This window comes from Chanodichthys erythropterus, chromosome 17 (genome assembly GCF_024489055.1).
Source record: "Chanodichthys erythropterus isolate Z2021 chromosome 17, ASM2448905v1, whole genome shotgun sequence".
Taxonomy (NCBI): Eukaryota; Metazoa; Chordata; class Actinopteri; order Cypriniformes; family Xenocyprididae; genus Chanodichthys; species Chanodichthys erythropterus.
The window spans coordinates 29,753,306-29,774,312 of record NC_090237.1 but is presented as its reverse complement, the minus strand read 5'-3'; the positions used below and the strand labels follow the sequence as shown (position 1 = coordinate 29,774,312).

The window sequence follows — 21,007 nt, the reverse complement described above, 5'->3', positions numbered from 1 at the left end:
ATTACTAGGCATTAGACCTGCACAATTCTGGATAAATTGAGAATCATGGAACTGGACTGGGCTGGAACTAACGATTATTTTTTCAATTGGTTAATCTATTGATCTTTTTTTTTTTCCATTTAAAATCAATTTATCTAATGATTTCTTCTTTTTTTATTTTATTAATAGTCGATTAATCCTTTGGTTAATTTACCAATAAATAATAACCATAACTAATCTATATATGAACCTTATACAGGGTAGGCCTAATTAGGAAAGGTGTTTACTATGGCCATGTTCAGAGTCACATATTGGGATTTACAGCTGCAGTTGCTTACAAGTGTGAATCCTGAAATAATTTGATCATTCAGGAGACTAATAAAGCTGCTTGAATATGCAGGTAAAACTTCACAAATGTGGTTGTGATTGCTTTTTCGTTAGTTTTACCATGTTTGACAGTGCGATATTAAATAAATGAGTCCAATCGAGGCATGAGTTCATCCATTAGATATTTTAAATAACAGCGTTAAATGCTTCTGCAGGTTGCAGTACATTTGAGCTGTGCATCTCAGTCAAGAGAGTAACTTTATATATATTTTTTTTTTAAAAAACTTGATGCTTCAAAAGATTGTATCAAACACATCGTTACACCAGTAGGTTGTGACAAATGACTTAAAAGAAATGTCTGTCATATTATTTTTTCTTTATTAATTCATATTAATATAAATATTTTTAAATGTTCTGGCATAATGTTAATTGCTCCAGTCTATGTTACTGTTTAGTTGTCTATTCAGAATCCTGATCTCTATTTTGAACAAAGAAATGTGATTCTCAATCTCAATCCAGAATTGAGCAGCTCTAACACACACACAAAAAATGAACATTGTTTACACAAACAGTAAGGGAAAATCATATATAGTGCACCTTTAATATGCCATAACCACAAAATATGCATTGAAAACCATCAGGAAGGAGAGGTCACATGCCACTTGCACACAGCGTACCCTTATGAAATATTTACATTAACCAGTTTCATGTGAAATGATGTTGCTTACCCCTAACCGACACAGAACAAGGTTATGTCCCGATTTGAAAAATCATGCAAACTTGATACTCTAACCATGTGCAAAGTATGCAAATTCTCTGCATTCACGGGATTCCCAAATTATCTTCTACATTTACCAGAACGTGCACAGTGAGTGCAAGTTACTCTATCCCACAATGCAAAGCACTCGACTTAACCTTTCGTTCTCAGTGGAAATCGTAACAGCTGTGATATTAAATATCTTTATCACTAAAGTATGACAAAAGTACAACACTCGTACCCAAAAATGCATTGAAGATGCAAAATAACCATAATTTCAAGACACCACATGTGACATGCTATTCTATGAATACCAAGCATAGTAGACCTGGATCAATTTGCAAGGTTACATGCAAATCTCTACAGGTCGATTTAGTACAAAACTTAGTCTGAAAAAGGCTGGGCACATACAGTACAATTCGTTCAGCCAGTAGCCGAATGGTGTAGTATCACTTCATGACTGGGCTCTATTCCAGTTCAACAAAAGCTTTGAAACACACTGTGGACTTTGGGCAGTTTTCCCAAAGGGCTATTAAGTCATTGTGCTGCAATCAAAATCAGAAGGTTTGATTCATTATTAGAACACAGAAAAGCAAGACCACCAGAAGGCCATAGCTATTCATTGTAAAAGCAACTTTTATGTCTTCAAGTTGACTTGTGCAAAAGCCATTCAGGCAGAACATGACTGATTACAGACAAACCCAATGCTAACATCAGCATGGTTCATATATATTAATACTAGCTATGTAAACAGTAACTGCATTAAAAAAAAAAAAATTGTCCACTTAGCATTTGTGCCATTCTCCAAAAATAGGTTACATCGTGACCATAAAACGCCGCTGGCCAATTATAGCCTGAATTTCAAATGGCCTGCATCTTGTTTATTAAAATGTATATTTTATGTGGCTTACACATCTCATGCAGTTTCACAATGTCAACACAAGGTGACAGCACAGTAAACTGTGAGTGACAAGAATATGAAGACTGATAAGCTGCCATTTCTGTTGCGTATGAGAAACCTAGACTGCGTCTGAATACTGGAAAATGCTGTCTTCGGAGGACACATTTCAAGGTAGTAAGGCATCAAGGCACGTCTGAATCCAAAGTTAGCTTTACTTCCTGTCTCCTGAGATACCTTCATCTGATCGATTTTTGAAGGCAGCATAGATGTATCCTTCGCTGCCTCAATCCCACAATCCTGTGCGTTCCATTCTGTGACAGTTGAGCTAGAAAAATAAAGATGGCGTCTGAAAGTTGAGTTTGCTGGTCAGTTTGTGTGTAAATGTACGTTTTTGACCAACTTTTCACTTTTGATATCATTTCTATAGAGAAATTACTACTGTAGTAATTAAGTATTTGTTTAGTTCTCACCCAAGCTCACGCTATTTTGCTGCAGATCATTAAACTGTTTCGCTGCCTCAGAAGTCTGTCCGAAATCAGCTTTGTGAGGTGTCTTCATGCACAAACACTGACTTGCAAGGCAACAAGTCAGCTGTCTAGATTTTTGCAGCCCTTGTAGTGATCAACCGATATTGATTTTTTAGAAGCGATACCGAAAATTTGCGTGTTTATGTGACCGATAACCGATATGCAGAACCGATATTTATTTACTGTTATACTTTTTTGACACGATTACAACACCACTGAACTGAACAAACCATTTATTTATAACAATCACTTCCTCCTTGTATAGAAAACAAAACAGATCTTATTTATACACCAATAAATTGTTAATTTTAATCTTCATATTACAAAAATATATTCATAAAAAGTATCAGCAGCAACACTGTTAACAATAAGCAAAATAAATGTAGAAATGTAGAAGTTTTCAAATGGAGAAAAAAACAGGAGTCTGATTTATAAGCTGTTTATTAGGCTAAAGAGTGAAGAATAATCTATGCATTTACACAGAACTATACTCAAACTGAGATCGCTTGCGGAGATAATAAATAAATGATTTCCATAGAGTTGTGTTAACTTGGATGTATATATTAGCGAATAAATGGTTATATAGTAAATGTGAATCTTGTTAAAGGTTACATGCGGTGGCCGAGCATCAAGTGAAGAGCAAAATGCAGACGACTTCACGAGACTAATGATGAGCATAGACAACAGAGAGAGAATTCAATTCAGCGCTTTTATTTCCAGCATGTGCCAATTCATGGCTGTATTATTTAATCCATGCAAAGTTACATCTTTATTGGACATTATCTTATGACTTACATGACTATTTCTTAGAAACAAGCTGCATAAACTAGCTAGATTTCAGGCATTTATGTAACACTTCTTATTTGTGCATTTAATGGCTATGTTAAGTTAAATAAAGTTTACTAATTACAGCAAAGCAGGTAATTGTACTTTACCTGTGCACGCCGTTGTCTCGTCTCCCCTCAGATGTGCTGTAATGACGATCTTGCACGCAATTTTCAAAACACCCACAAGATGCCGGCGTTTATTGGTAAATGCGATATTACAAAACCGATATACGATTAAGGTAAAATGCTTAAATATCGGGGAAAATATCAATAAATGGATAACGGTATAATCTCTGCTTAAATGTGCCAAAAGCTCAGAATCAATGCGTTTACTCGCTGACCGTCTCAATCACATGACTAATAAACAGCGGAGTGAGATCCAGTGTGAATCGTTTGAGTTTGGTGCAGAGCTGTCCCAAACAAACCAGAAATGTGTTGGTAATTTATACTAGCTTAAAGTAGGGCTGCCTGCAACCAATGATTATTTTGACAATCGATTAATCTGTTGATTATTTTTTCAGGTGAAAAATCTAAATTATTATATATATATATTTTTTTTTTAAATTACAAAAGTATTTTAATCCATTATTTTAAACAATGTTATTCCACATCCTGCCCAAAAGGCTCTCTTCCTAACAATGTGTAATATAAATCCTATGAAAACTAATATAGTGCATGTATTTAATAAGCCAAAACAGTACATTACAATCAAAAATGAATTAAAATACAAACACTACATTAAAAAGTGATTACTTATTATTTTAAAGCAGAAATTAAAGACTAAATTAAACATGATTAACAAAAGCACAAAATGTTAACTTGTACCTGAACATAGAAATTATACTACATTACTAGGCTATACCAGCAATAATCCATTTACGGTTACTGCTTTCATAAATATGGTTACTTATGTTACACGTATATTTTTTAAAAACCTACATTTAATTCTATCAAAAAATATTTAAGCAAAATGTGTATTTTAGTCATAATTACTGCGCTCCGTCTGCTCCTCATTCACTGCAGTTTAACAAGACTTGCTTGTTGTCAGAATATGCAAAATGGAAATACCAGTGGGACTTTCTAACATTTACAGATAAGGATATACCCATAAAAAAAAAATAATAAAAAAAGTTATGAGCTGAGAAAAGCACGTGTCGAGGCATTAAACAGCACACACGTCTGTCAAAGCATGAGAGGGCAAGACGCGGTAAACGCTTTTTAAAGCGCTTATAAATATAAAGCATTCTCATGTTTTGGACAATTTGGATCATGGCTCACTCTGTGTCCTCTGCCATTTCCCATATGCGTTTTGTCCATTGTAATGGGTTATTCACTACTGTAAAGTGACGTGACTGGCTGATGGTTTACCGGGCAAAGCACGCTTGACATGGCTAATCGAAAATCTAATTCTTTGTCGATTATATTCATTAATGATAATAATTGGTTTTTTGGATTAGTTGTTGCAGCCCTAGTTTAAATCAAAATGAAACAGCACTGACATTCTCCTCAACATTGACGCGGGAAACATCGAGCCACAATGATGCAGTCCACAAATCACAAACATTTATCATGATTTACAGCAGTAACACTAACTGTAACCGTGGTATTGTGGCAGAAATGTGGAATATTCATATTGAATTTTATTATATTTTTACAGTAGACATGTATTAAAAGTATTAAAAGGGGTATCTATCTATCTGGTTCTCAGGGTTCTCACGCCATCTCACCGATGACATGGAAATAAAAAACAACAATAGATTTTGAAATCCACCATTTTAAATGACCAATTACATATTCTAAATAATTGAATTAATAATAAATCATATACATACATCATATATATATATATAGTACAGTACAGTCCAAAAGTTTGGAACCACTAAGATTTTTAATGTTTTTAAAAGAAGTTTCATCTGCTCACCAAGGCTACATTCATTTAATTAAAAATACAGTAAAAAACAGTAATATTGTGAAAAATTACAATTTAAAATAACTGTGTACTATTTAAATATATTTGACAAAGTAATTTATTCCTGTGATGCAAAGCTGAATTTTCAGCATCATTACTCCAGTCTTCAGTGTCACATGATCCTTCAGAAATCATTCTAATATGCTGATTTGCTGCTCAATAAACATTTATGATTATTTTCAATGTTGAAAACAGTTGTGTACTTTTTTTTCAGGATTCCTTGATGAATAGAAAGTTCAAAAGAAAAGCATTTATCTGAAATACAAAGCTTCTGTAGCATTATACACTACCGTTCAAAAGTTTGGGGTCAGTAAGAATTTTTATTTTTATTTTTTTGAAAATAAATTAAAGAAATGAATACTTTTATTCAGCAAGGATGCATTAAATCAAAAGTGGCAGTAAAGACATTTTTAATGTTACAAAAGATTAGATTTCAGATAAACACTGTTCTTTTGAACTTTCTATTCATCAAATAATCCTGAAAAAAGAATATTGTACACAAATATTTTGTACAATTGTACACATTAAATGTTTCTTGAGCAGCAGATCAGCATATTAGAATGATTTCTGAAAGATCATGTGACACTGAAGACTGGAGTAATGATGCTGAAAATTCAGCTTTGCTATCACAGGAATAAATTACTTTGTGAAATATATTCAAATAGAAAACAGTTATTTTAAATTGTAATAATATTTCACAATATTACTGTTTTTACTGTATTTTTAATTAAATACATGTAGCCTTGGTGAGCAGACGAAACTTCTTTTAAAAACATTAAAAATCTTAGTGGTTCCAAACTTTTGGACTGTACTGTATATTGATCTATCTTTTTTTAAGCTGCACGTAACCATTTTCACTATTCCATGATTTAAAAAAAAAAAAAAAAAACCTGCTGTTTCCTGGTTATTCATGACTTTTAACATAAATGTCATGCACAAATCAGAACTGAGTCAACTTATAACAAGAAAGCTATGAATAATTGTGTTAGTTCTTCACTGGTTTGTTTCCTAGATCAGGCGTCCGGGCAAGAAGCAACAGATGCCAATTATCTCTAAAAGAACTCTAAAATGAACTCCAAGGACTACCTTTTTAGGGCCTAAAAGACATTACTGAAGCAATTGTACATGCTATGATGCTCTAGGCACCTTTATTTGATACAGCCCAAGTGAGGACAGTGCTTAACAGAGAATGCATTCCCTTCCTATTCTCAGCCGGGCCACATTTAGACCCCCATACAATTTCTAAATAAGTCTATAAGGCGCTGGCACAGGGGGCTGCAAAGCACAAAGCGTTTTGAAGTTGGTAGAAATGGCCGTTAGCTCTCATCTATGATGACACAGCTACTTTTCCCCAATATAAGAGAGTAATTCCAGGACATACTCACCGGAGACACCGTTGTCCGCTGGTAAGGGGTCTGGGCTTACTTGATTGGGTTTGTCTGCTTGACATTCCAACAAGAAGCATATACATACAATCCAGAACGTCGCCAGTCTGCTGAGCTCCATAATGGGACAGCTGGTTTGATATAGGAGAGAGAAAAATCTTGTCATCTACAACTCAGCAAATCAACAATCCAACCCTGCATGTCAAGTCAAGTATTAACCTAATCCTGGGATGATAAAGGGGAGAATGTTGGCAACTAGAATACACTTCAGTGTTGTCCCAAATGACGCACTTTAGACCTTATTCACAGCAGACGAATCACGGGAATGACAGCGAGACTGTGAGGGACAGACATACATCTCTTCGGTGGGTTGTACTGTTATTTAATGCGTTTTTGAATTGTTCTGCTGATGAAACACTGCAAAAATATTGTTCAGTACACAAAAAACTCAAGACAAGGAGGAGTTTATACAGCAGATACCATTGAAAATACGCCAAGTCTTGCTTTCATACCTGTCATGGTGCTGCTCTGAGTAAGGTCTATAAACTAAATATGTACTCAATAGTATGAATTTTCATTTATAAAGTTATTTTGTCTGAAAGCCCCTTCTCCTCTGCATGAAGCATCCAAAACTCCACAATTTGTGTAATTTTGGGATTTTTCAGTGTTAACACACAACTTGCACTATTTATACTATAAAAAAAAAAAAAAAAAAGTACACAAATTGAGATGCACCTTATTTCTGCACATGCTCAGTAGAGTTCTTTCTCTGCCAGAGAAAAGGAGATAACAAATAAAAGTCCCTATTTTGAGGTATAAAGTCCCTATTTTGAGGTATACAAAGGAATTATTTTGATGTTCATTTATAAAAGTCCCTATTTTGAGGTATAAAAGGTATTATATTGATGCTAATTTAATAAAAGTCCCTATTTTGAGGTATAAAAGGTATTATTTTGATGCTCATTTTAAAAATTATCAGTATATTTTAGTGTAAACACACAAAAAAAAAAATATATATATATATTACTTTATTCATGTTTATACCTGGGGACTCCACAAAAATAAGGAAGGCAAAGTTGTTTTTTTTCCCCTTCACCGACTATCAAGTTACTCTCCAAATCACCTGTCAACTAATTAACACTTATAAGTGGAAACTATGTAGACCAACTTCATTGACTGTACTGGCCATCTGAAATGTTTAGGCTATCATAATTCATAGCTTTATATGCACAATATTAAGACTAGCATAGACTTTGCATAATAACAATAATCTTAATAATTAAGACATTAACATGCATTATATAACCAGGTATGGATTTAAATGGGTTAAGAGCAGATCTGAACTAGTATGAGTCACATTATTACCTTCACTTGCTTAACAAAATCAGTCATAAATAGCTGATTCATAATCAACGACTCTGTATTATCTTTATATTCATGCGGTTGAATACGCAGCTGGCTTTGTAGCGACACGAGGCCACTGGCACCCACATTTCCCCCTTAATAAACACCCCAAATCCATCGCTGAAATGATATGTAATGTAAAATACAGCAAAAACCAAATGTTAAACCGTTTAAAACGAGCTGTGTTACCTCGGATCCTCGTGTAGACCGTCTCAGTTTTTGAGGTTCGTCTTCAGCTGCTCTCTCCTCCCATCCGACTCCATGGAGGCTTTGTATTGAAACACTCCAAAAACACACGACCACACGGTTCTGTACGGTTTCCAGTCTTGACGATGAGAGAATACGGACGCTGGTTCGCTCGTCCTCTGTCAGGGACAGAAGCAGAGAGAGGCCGAACGAGCTGCGCTTCCTCCTCGATTCACGCCGGGCTCACGGTCTGCGGCGCGACGCATGCGCAGTCTCACACACTCCCTGCTAATCACACTCAGCCTGCCACCTCACTAACAGTCTCCAGGTAGCCTATTACAATCACACACACATTTGTTGTTTAATGGTGTCAACTTTACATGGACTTCTGTTCTTTATATTATATTATATTATATTATATTATATTATATTATATTATATTATATTATATTATATTATATTATATTATATTATATTATATTATATTATATTATATTATATTATATTATATTATGTAAACTTCACAAAAGTTTTTTTTGTAATTTTAGTTATACATATATATAATGGTGTCATTTAATTATATTTAAATATTTTTAATATGAGACTATAAGACTTTTGATCAAAGATTTGCACATGTATTATTTTTATTAATATTATGCATTTTATTAATATAAAATAATTTGTATTGCATATGTGACAACTTTTTATTTACTAGTCTTCTAAAAATGTATGCACTTGACAATTTTATCCAAAGCAACTTACAACTTTGCATTTTATCAGTTGCTGTGTTCCCTGGATTCAAACCCATGACCTTGGTGTTGCTAGTGCTACACGCTCTGCTGTTTGCTCTACAAACTAAAAGATAGAAAATCATTTACTAACCTTATATCCATGCTTATTATTTTATGGGGGCTTGTAGAACATTTTTTACACCGATTTCTGCATAAAGTCAAGTCAAGTTTTATTTATATAGCACTTTATAAAATGCATTTTGTTTCAAAGTAGCTTTACAGTGATAAACAGGGAAATAATGATTCAGTGATGCAAAGCCGCTCTAAAAAGACAATAGTGTAAATATTCAGCTGAAGTTTGTTCAGTGTTGATTCAGTTTGTTTCAATTACTGTACAATCTACATATTTCCCACAAATTCAGTGCAGAAAAAAAAAAAAAAAATAGATCTACATAAACTGACTGGGCCTTAATAATCAACATAAAACATTCTGCTTGATCACTATCACTCATCAGCAATAAATAGTCAATAATTATACAGCTTGAAAATATTTCTCAGTAGTAGAAGGACATAAATAAGGGCACTGAATGTTTGGTTGAACATCCACATCTGCTGTGATGGTGTTTTCCTGACACCTTTCTTTTTTTCCCCACTCACCTCTGTGTAAAGGGACTGCAGAGTATGCTTATGTCTGTAAAAAAGATTACACTGTCTCCTAGTGGCCTCATGATGACACTGCAAAATGTCATTCTAAAGGGTGTTCATTATTTACAGTTTTTCAGTTTGACAAAACTTTGACATATATGCCGTGTCTATCTATCTATCTATATACACCGATCGGGCATAACATTATGAAAACCTTCCTAATATTTTGTTTGTCCCCCTTTTGCTGCCAAAACAGCCCTGACCCATCTAGGCATGGACTCCACTAGACCCTGAAGGTGTGTTGTGGTATCTGGCAACAAGATGTTAGCAGCAGATCCTTTAAGTCTTGTAAGTTGCGAGGTGGAGCCTCCATGGAGCTCGATAAAGGTCATCATTTTGTTTCACTTTTTATTGACTTGTCTAAGGCTTTTGACACCGTTGATCTTAATATACTGAAAAAATAGACTGAGACAGATTGGATTGTCTAAAGATACAATTTTGTGGTTTGAAAGCTACTTAGTGGACAGGACACAGTGTGTGCAGATGGAAGGCCATTCATCTGCACCTTTGCAGATTACGAGGGGTGTTCCTCAGGGATCTGTTTTGGGGCCTTTACTTTTTATTATTTATATTAATAATCTTGACATGAATATTAGTAACGTTAAGTTTCATTTTTATGCTGACGACACTGTGATCTACTGTGCTCCCAAATGACACCACGCTGTGTCTTTGCTACAACGTGCTTTTGATGATGTGCAGCAAAGGCTTTGTGATTTAAGCCTGACTCTGAATGAGACTAAAACTAAAGCAATGTTCTTCTCAAGATGAAAGAAGCAAGTGGTAAATCAACCATCTTTTAAAACCCTACAGGGCACTATAATAGAGGTAGTGACAGAATATAAGTATCTTGGTTTTATGCTAGATGACTCCTTATCTTTTAAATCTCATATTGATCAGTTAAGGACTAAATTAAAAATAAAACTGGGGTTTTATTTTAGAAAGAAATCCTGCTTCTCTTTTGAAGCAAAAAGAAGATAGTTTCTGCCACTTTTATGCCTGTCATTGATTATGGAGATTTTTTGTATAAATCAGCAACTTCCAAACTTTTAAATACTTTGGATATTGTATATCATGGTGCACTTAGGTTTATATTAAATTGTGCCTATAGCACTCACCATTGTGAGTTGTATAATAGAGTTGGTTGGTTGTCATTATCAACACGCAGACATAAGCACTGGTACCTTTTTTGATTTATAAATCTATCTTGGGCCAGTTGCCTCCATACCTTTGCTCCCTTTTTGCTTTGTGGCAGGGTGCATTTTCCTGCTGTACCCGGCCATCCACGTGATGTAAAAGAAAATGTGATTCTTCAAACCAGGCCACCTTCTTCCACTGATCCATGGTCCAGTTCTGATGCTCACATGCCCACTGTTGCCACTTTCGGCGGTGGACAGGGGTCAGCATGGGCACCCTGACTGGTCTGCAGCTATGCAGCTCCTTACGCAACAAACTGTGATGCACTGTGTATTCTGACACCTTTCTATCGGAACCAGCATTAACTTCTTGAGCAATTTGAGCTACAGTAGCTCGTCTGTTGGATCGGACTACACGGGCCATCCTTCACTCCCCACGTGCATCAATAAGCCTTGGCCGCCCATGACCCTGTCGCCGGTTCACCACTGTTCCTTCTTTGGACCACTTTTGATAGATACTGACCACTGCAGACCGGGAACACCCCACAAGATCAGCAGTTTTGGAGATGCTCTGACCCAGTCGTCTAGCCATCACAATTTGGCCCTTGTCAAACTCGCTTAAATCCTTACGCTTGCCCATTTGCTTCTAAAACAAACTTTGAGGACAAAATGTTCACTTGCCTAATATATCCCACCCACTAAAAGGTGCCAAGATGAAGAGATTATCAGTGTTATTCACTTAACCTTTTAGTGATCATAATGTTATGCCTGATTGGTGTATTGTATTGTATTATATACATATATATATATATATATATATATATATATATATATATATATATATATATATATATATATATATATATATATATACATACATACATACATACATACATATATATATATATATACATATATATATATATATATATATATATATATATATATATATATATATATATATATATATATATATATATATATATACATACATACATACATATATATATATATATACATACATACATACACATATATATATATATATACACACACACACACACACACACACACTCTACATTGCCAAAAGTTTTTGGACACTTGCCTTTACATGCACATGAACTTTTTATTTATTTATTTATTTATTTATTTAGACATCCCATTCTTAATGCATAGGATAGCAGCTATAACAGCCTCAACTCTTCTGGAAAGGCTTTCCACAAGGTTTAGGAATTTTTGACCATTCTTCTAGAAATGCATTTGTGAGGTCAGGTAAGAAGGTCTGGCTCGCAGTCTCCGCTCTAATTCATCCCAAAAGTGTTCTATCTGGCTGAGGTCAGGACTCTGTGCAGGCCAGTCAAGTTCCTCCACACCAAACTCACTCATCTGTGTCTTTATGGACCTTGCTTTGTGTACTGGTGTGCAGTTGGAACAGGAAGGGGCCATCCCCAAACTGTTCCCACAAAGTTGAGAGCATGAAATTGTCCAAAATGTCTTGGTATGCTGAAGCATTAAGAGTTCCTTTCACTGGAACTAAGGGGTCAAGCCCAACCCCTGAAAAACACATAATCCCCCTCCACCAAAATTTACACTTGGCACAATGTAGTCAGGCAAGTACCGTTCTCCTGGCAACCACCAAACCCAGACTCATCCATCGGATTGCCAGACAGAGAAGTGTGATTCGTCACTCCAGAGAACACGTCTCTGCTGCTCTAGAGTCCAGTGGTGGTGTGCTTTACACCACTGCATCCGAATCTTTGCATTGCACTTGGTGATGTAAGCCTTGGATGCAGCTGCTCGGCCATGGAAACCCATTCCATGAAGCTCTCTACGCACTGTTCTTGAGCTCATCTGAAGGCCACACGAAGTTTGGAGGTCTGTAGCTATTGACTCTGTTCCCATTTGCTTCCACTTTGTTATGATACCACTAACAGTTGACCGTGGAATATTTAGTAGTGAGGAAATTTCAGGAATGGACTTATTGCACAGGTGAAAACCTATCACGGTACCACACTTGAATTCACTGAGCTCCTGAGAGTGACCCATTCTTTCACAAATGTTGGTAGAAGCAGTCTGCATGCCTAGGTGCTTGATTTAATACACCTGTGGCCATGTTAGTGATTGGAACACCTGAATTCCGTGATTTGGAGGGGTGTCCCAATATGCTCTAAGAAGGAGGCTAAAGACTGCAGTCTCTAGTGTGAGTCGCTAGAGCACCTCTTGAGATCAGGGGCGTGAAGTTTATATTCACAGCTCTTACTAGCCTACGTCTGTTATACATACACACATATATATATATATATATATATATATATATATATATATGTGAGAGTATGCGGAATCATGCTGAATGTGTCTGCACCTGTTAAAAATACTGCTGCATTTACCACACTTAAAATTCTACATTAGAATAACTAATAATGTGTTTTAAAATTCACTTTCAAAATTCAAATGTTTTAAAAATTAATAAATAATGTGTTTTAAAATTCGCTTTCACAGTGTACAAGTGACTTTCTTTTTAACATACACCCCATTAATTTATGGCCTACATCATCTTTAAACTTCTCCACTGGCTCTTTGCCTTTTTGTGTCACTGACTTCCTCTCAGTGCACTAGGCTATGCTCACTTCCTCCTATAGTCCCCTGTGCCACTGTATTTAGGGACAGTTTTATTCAGACTACTACAGACAATTTCCTGGACGCTCTTTTGGATGATGCACGGTGAGTTTTATTTCTTATTTGCACTTGATGATCTGTCCCAAGCTTGCTGTCCTAAACTTCATTCTTTAGGGATCAGCTTTAATTTCCATCTCTGGTTTGAAGATTTGACAACTGATAAGAAAGCAGTGATGTCATAGTTATATATTTTTTTTATTCTGCTATGTTAAAACGGAGCTCTGTGTGGTTTTTATATAGAGCTTTCTGACCAAATAATATTAATGTAATGGTATTTCACATTTTATATGTTTTAAATGCAGTTAATAATAAAAGAAAACCTTAATGAAACCTACAAGTTCTATTATGTATATATGTATATATGTATATATATATATATATATATATATATATATATATATATATATATATATATATATTATTTGTGTGTGTGTGTGTGTGTGTGTAAGATTAGATAGTTTGAGAGAGAAATGCATCAGCTGAAAAAATGGTGACATACACATAAACTGATCTGATGACTGTGGCATGTCTGAAACACTTTGCTGTTTATACTTCGACAGAAATAGACTGTCTGTAAAGCAACAATCACAGTTCACTTTCTTTCAGCGAATAGCTTTGTGAATATCTAGTACGGTTGCTATAAAGTGCCTCATACACTGACCAAAAAAATCCTGGCCTACCAGTACCTGGAGTGAATATCTTCACTTCAAGATTTGCACTTCAAGATTTGCACTCTGACTCCTAGAATTTGCATTGCAGTTGATTTGAGCTAAAGATTTTCACACTAACACTTTCTAGTTGTGCAGTCTGAATAAAACGAAAAGTGAATGGACTGTGGGCGGTCCGTGACCCTACAACAGTTCTGCTAGTTTCTTTGAAAAAAGGAACTGTCTTTTTGGCAGCAAATCTATTTTAGATCCTTAAACCTACATATGATACATGGGCCTACTGTAAATAAAAAGATTTAAATTTTCACTGTAAGAGACTAAAATTGTGACAGTAAATATGTTAATTGGCTAACAGTGAGTTCCTGTATACAGAGAAAATCTGTAATAGATCTAACCTTACATTTTATGTAATTTTACAGTAAAATACTGTGGCGTGCCCTTGTTAATTCAGCAGAAAAGGGCTGTTTAAATTCACATTTCAAACTCATAACTACACTACAGGTATTTTTATCATATAGGCCTATAAATAAATCAACAAGTAAAAAGAGTCGACAGCCAATTCATTACACCCACGTTAAGTTTCTTTAATAGCATTGACTGAGTCATGAAGAACTTTTAACATCCATGGAACCTTTTCAATGTACAAAAGGTTCTTTATTGCAGAAAAACATTTTTTAGATTATTAAAATGTTCTTCACACTAAGTAAAAAATGGTTATTTTAAGAATTGTTTAATGAAAAGTTCTTTGAGGAACCAAAAATGGTCTATGGCATCATTGCTAAATTCCCCTTTGGAACCTTTATTTTTAAAAATGTAGATTTTTTTCAAGCTAATGAGAATGCACATCATGTGTTATGAGTAAGACAAATATTGCAAGACTATTACATTGCGGTACAGTTTCTGAAGAGGCTAACACAGGCACCCTTGTGAGGTGAATTACTTCCCCACCAGCTCTGCGCAACTGTTCTTCTAAGAAAAATATACATAAAGGTCAATGACAACAATGTAATGTTTTGACTTCAAATGCATCTGACACAAACATAACAATCGTGATGGTCTTCTAGCATGGATATATTCATTTATTGAGTTTGAACAGTGTTGGAATGACAGTTTTTTTTTTTTTTCCTTTCTAATATTAACGACTAAAGTTTGATATATTCAGTTTTATATGTTGTTTCAAATCTTGCATGGAACACAACATGAGTTGTCTAGCATGTGCTTTCTGCTAAATATCTCTAAAAAAAAAAAAGTTATGACTTAAAAAGATGAAATTATGAAAAACTATGACTTAAAAATAGTAGCGCTGTCAAATCGATTAATCACGATTAATAGCATCTAACAAAATTGTTTACATATGTGTATATATACATTTTATATATATATATATATATATATATATATATATATATATATATGTATGTGTGTGCATGTACACACATATTATTTGAACTATGTAAACTTTTGTTAATTCAATTAATCCTGATTAATGTATTTGACAGCACTTAAAAAAGAAATTGACTTAAAATGTCATTATTATGACAATTAAAAAGTCTAAATCAAGATTGTGACATTAAGTCATAATTTCGACTTTTTCATAAGTAATAAGTAATAAATCAACTTTTTATGTAATCATTTTGATTTTTAATCTTATAATTATGACTTTTTATGTCATACTTTTTACTTTTTAATGTGGGAATTATCACATTTTAAGTCATAATTTTAACTTGGTATGTAATAGTGATTTGGACTGTCATAATTTTGACTTTTTAATCTCATAATTATGACTTTTTGTCATACTTTTTACTTTTTAAGTCATAATTTTGACTTATGTAAATTTTGACTTGGACTGTCATAATTTCGCCTTTATATCTAATAAATATGACTTAGTATGTCATAATTTCACCTTTATCTCATAATTTTGACTTTTATAAGTCAGAATTATGACAAAAAGTCAAAATTATGTCATCATTATCATCATCATTATGAATTTTAACTTGTTATGTAATAATTTTGACTTGGACTATCATAATTTTGACTTGATCTCATAATTATTACTGTTTAAGTCACTTTTTAATGTCGTAATTATGACATTTTAAGTCATAATTTCAACTGAGTGTGTAATAATTTTGACTTGGACTGTTGTCATTGTGACTTTTTATCATAACTTTGACTGAGTTTTTACTATTTAATGTCATAATTATGACTTTTTAAGTCATAATTTTGACTTAGCATGTAATAATTTTGACCTCTCCTATCCTAATTGACATTTTGACTTTTATGTCATAATTTAGCTTTTGTGTGTCATAATTATGACTTAGTATGCCATAATTTGCACTTTTTATGTCATAAATTTGACTTTTTATGTCATAAATTTGACTTTTTATGTCATAAATTTGACTTTTTATGTCATAGCTACGACTTAGTAGCCTATGTCATAATTATGACTTTTATCATAATTAAAATTTACCAAAGCATGATGTTTTTTTTTCTAATGTTGGGGCTTCCGAATCGTAAGAAATGCCTGGAAAAATGTGGTAAATAGTAAAAATAGTCCTTTTGTATATTTCAGTTATTGGAAGCTGAAGGCAGAACAACAATGCAGAACATCAAGTGTGTCGTGGTGGGAGATGGTGCCGTAGGGAAGACGTGCCTCCTGATTTCCTTCACCACCAACGCCTTTCCTAAAGAATACATTCCCACTGTATTTGACAACTACAGTGCACAGCTGGAGATAGACTCCAAAATCGTCAGTCTGAACCTGTGGGATACCGCGGGACAGGAGGAATATGACCGTCTACGGACCCTCTCTTACCCACAGACCAACGTCTTCATCATCTGCTTCTGCGTCACCAGCCCCTCATCCTACGAGAACGTCAAGCTAAAGTGGTACCCCGAGGTATCAGAACACTGTCCTCATGTGCCCATCCTGCTGGTGGGGACTAAAACAGATCTGAGAGATGATCCAGAGATGCTGCAGAAGCTGAAAGAGAAGAACCTGTCCGCGGTGTCCCAGCAGCAGGGGGCGGCGCTGGCCCGACAAATACAGGCCAATAAGTACATGGAGTGTTCAGCACTCAACCAGGACGGGGTGAAGGAAGTGTTTACAGAAGCAGTTCGCGCCTTCCTCCACCCCAAGCCAAAGGCCTCCAAGAAATCATGTGTGCTACTTTAAATCTGAGGGGACCTGAAGATATGTATATTTTTCACATGTACTGTACATGCAAATCACACTTTAAAAAGGTACAAATGTCTTTACATTATATAACAATATCTATTTTCTTTAAAAGACAAATGCAGTATAAAACAAGAATATTTTTACATACATTAATATTGAAATATATTAATACTTAAAAAAATGTTAGGTTTCAAATAATATGATATATGCAAAATAACGACAAAAGTAAAGTATGTAGACACTTTATGTGTGTAAAACTTATTCAAATTTGTTTATAGTTCATGTGATGAACTACAAGTTGGTAAAAAGGTTTCTCAGTGGTTCTGAGAAAAGTTCTAGCATTATTTTATTTAATTACTATATTTTTAAGTGAAACTTACAAGTCAAAATATGTGACCCGTGCTAGCAAAGTGAGTCAGAATGCGGCTAATTTCAAGCTACAGACAAAACCGGTAAAAAAATATGAAAATTTTGGCCCAATTGGAGGTTTTCAGAAGAAATAAGTTTCTTAAAGGGTGGGTGTCACACACAGTTTCTGCCAATCTCATGTTAATCTTGACTACATATAGAGTAACAATGCATCCTTCATATCTCTGAAAAGTATTTAGTTTTGTCATATTTATAAAAGATAGATACGCTAAACCAATTCTTTCTGAAAAAAGCCGAGATCCTGGAGGCGTGTGCGCTGTCAGTGCAGTGGGCGGAGCTAAAGATTCACATGCTAGCTGCGACATCATTATAAATACAAAGGTAACAAAAACGTTTGTGTTGTTTACATTATATGCACTTGCGCGCCGATTGCCAACAAAGACATCTGATGCAGCTTTACTCACCACCCGCGATCTGCAAATCCAGCGCCGAACTGGGACTTGTTTACAAAGTATCACTGAAGTATCACAGAATTCCCGGGAACAAACAAACATACATGCACAACTCCGTTGCTGCCCCGAAAAAAACAAACTTCATCCTCTGTTCCCTTAACGCTGGGTTCTTTGGGAAGCTGAAAAAGGTAATCTTTCCTTCACAACCAAAAACACACTCCTTTGGTGACAGGAGCTGCGTCTTATTTCGTGACTGTGTCCTTAGAATTCTTAAATGAGACTGCCTCGATGATGTATGCAGCCTTCAAAGGGTGCAGTCCCTGAATTGGGACACAGCCATTGTTGAAAAATCTCTCGGCTTCCATATCCCGAACGAAACGCGTTGATGGCCTTGCTCTTGCTCTGGGCGATGTGTGCACATGCTAATCAGGGAGAAGTGCCATTACAAGGAATTATGTTCTCTTTTGACGTCATACAGGACATACTCTAAAAAACCTCTCCGAATTCTGTACTGAAACAGGAAGTAGTGGATTTGGCACAGAAATACTCCGTCATACGTCCAACTTGTGTTTTGAAATTTCGGCCATTTAGCATGAGAATGCAACTCTTTAACAGTGTAAATAAGTAGGAACGCATGAAATAGCATTATATAGCAATCCCAATGCTCTAAAAAGCTATTAAATATACATATTTTTATTTATGTTTTCTGGAAGGAATATCTTTCATTTGTCTATGAAAAATGCTGGGGTTTTTTCTGCTCGCTTCTCAGTGAATGGTGCTTCCCCTCAGGACAAGATTGGTATTGTTTTAAAGCGCAGCATTTAAACTTTGTTAATATTCATAGCGAATTTTCGACGGCATGAGTCTGAACCAACGAAATGAGTTTTTTAAACTCATGCTGATGTAAACAACACAATCTCGATCTGACAGATCCAAAGCGCGCACGCGCAAAGACGCCTCAGACAGCGCGCGATACCGATATATACAGCATGTATTTTTAAAATATCTTGGTAAGTAGGCTATTCACCATTCTTAAGTGAACGGTAGGTTAAGTGTTGGATAAAAGTAATCTGATGTGTAACATTATATAAGGTCCGTGTGATACAGTAGGTCTTCTTAATATAGACGGTTTCATTAATGTTAATCAAACAATTGTGGAATAATGGGAGTTAAATATCTATATTTTTCCGATAGATTTTTGGTTTTGACCAAAAATTTTATTACCAGGGATTTTATGGCATGGTTGCTAGGTGAATTTCTTTTGAAACCCTTAGAAAACTTTAAGTCGATTTTTCTCAAAATTGACTTTGCTGACTCTTATCAACTTCAAACAGTTGTAGCTCATTCATTTTTTTTGACAGATTCCAACAAATCATACATCATTCTGAAGGTTTTTTTAATAGAGAATGTGAACATTTGCCTCATTTTGACAGCACGGGTCACGTATGTTTTGGGGTCACTGTATATGTTCACTGTTACAAAAGAGATAAAACAGATTGTAGATTTTGTATATGTTGAAATCATTAACATGCATTAAAAAACTAATTCTATATTTTAAAGATTTGTTACAATATATGTATATATTTGATTCACTGTTTATAGTAAGTAAAATAAGCAATGTTGACAGTCTCACATGCTTTAAGTTTCAAATCACTGAGTCATATCTTTGAATGTTCCCCACTTCTTCTTACTCAATATGTGTATTTACATGTTTTTTTCTGTGTTACTCAAAGGTAAATATAACTAGCAAATGTAGAGCTGTCACTGATTCAAACTATATTGATTAATCAGTTTGTGAATCAGTCAATTCATGATAAACGATCCAAATATTCTGGATCAAGAAAGCACAACATGGCAGATATGGAGACTGTTCAGTCCGACTTTGCATGTAAAACCTGCTTTTAATATGTTGTTCATTTGCCTATTTATTCGTGAGATTTGCTTGCAACCTCACTGCAGCACTTATTTTTTAAATCATACTGTCGAACACAAGACAGAATTTCCACTTCAGTTCAGACTAATTTCACATACACTGCCACAATATTAAAGGTTTCCATAAAATGCTGTCTTTGTACTTTTCTGCACACATTAATAAAAAGGAGGAACTGTTTATGCAAACCTGTGCTTTACCCGCTTACCTCACGATTACAAAACACGAAACTCATTAGTTTCAGGTTCTTTTTTTCTTTTCTTTTTGCACGTTTGGGAGATGAGTTTGTGGCTGCTTATGAAGCACTTTTCATTCGTTCCATTTACTCTCTTTTGTGCTGATTTTCGATTCTCTTGTTAGTGAGAGCAGAAGAAACGAGAAATGTTCACTTCCCTCCTGTAAATCCTCAGCTATTTCTGTCACAGTTTGCAGTAGCCTAGTCTTTTTGTTGTAAATCTTAACAGGAGAACGAAACAACGAAAACTAACAAAACTAAAATAAATTGTCAGGGTTCCGAATCAGAAACTTTCTAGCTTTATAATAAAATCTCAGGGTTATTAACTGTCAGCCTCTCACTATGAGTGAGACACTGGACCAGATCTGAGCCTTCATCTCACAGAGTTACACGGTGTTGCATTTGCCTCAGTGTGATTTGAAAGTAAAATGAACTAGACTAGTACGAGGCTGCTACAGTTTTATACTCAAGCAGACACTGCACCTCATTAACTTAAATCCTCCCACAAGCTAGTGAATTTGACAGTGAAATCATTGTTATGGCCTCTGGCAAACACAAAAAACAACACGCCTGTCTTTGGACCTTGTACTGTGGCTTTCATTCTGTTTTGGCATTATACAAATATCCAATTTGACCATTTACAAATACATAAATATATTTGATCAGGTAAA

At 34.8% G+C, this 21,007-nt stretch overlaps 2 protein-coding genes across 6 annotated transcripts in view; one reads left to right on the top strand and one right to left on the bottom strand.

Moving 5' to 3' along the window:
- Positions 1-8,533, bottom strand: part of stim1a (stromal interaction molecule 1a) — a 50,715-nt gene extending 42,182 nt beyond the window's left edge. For all 5 annotated transcript variants that reach the window (XM_067366133.1, XM_067366135.1, XM_067366134.1 and 2 more), the window contains exons 1-2: positions 8,266-8,533; positions 6,673-6,803 (exon numbers count right to left, since the gene is read on the bottom strand). In XM_067366133.1, the coding sequence (XP_067222234.1) occupies positions 6,673-6,793 (121 nt within the window). In that variant the 5' untranslated portion in view covers positions 6,794-6,803; positions 8,266-8,533. The remainder of the gene's footprint in view (positions 1-6,672; positions 6,804-8,265) is intronic.
- Positions 8,534-13,455: 4,922 nt separating this feature from the next.
- Positions 13,456-20,258, top strand: rhoga (ras homolog family member Ga). Its single transcript, XM_067366139.1, has 2 exons — positions 13,456-13,552; positions 16,745-20,258. Exon 2 carries the CDS (start codon positions 16,772-16,774, stop codon positions 17,345-17,347), a length of 576 nt encoding a protein of 191 aa, XP_067222240.1. The 5' UTR covers positions 13,456-13,552; positions 16,745-16,771; the 3' UTR covers positions 17,348-20,258.
- Positions 20,259-21,007: the final 749 nt, after the last annotated feature.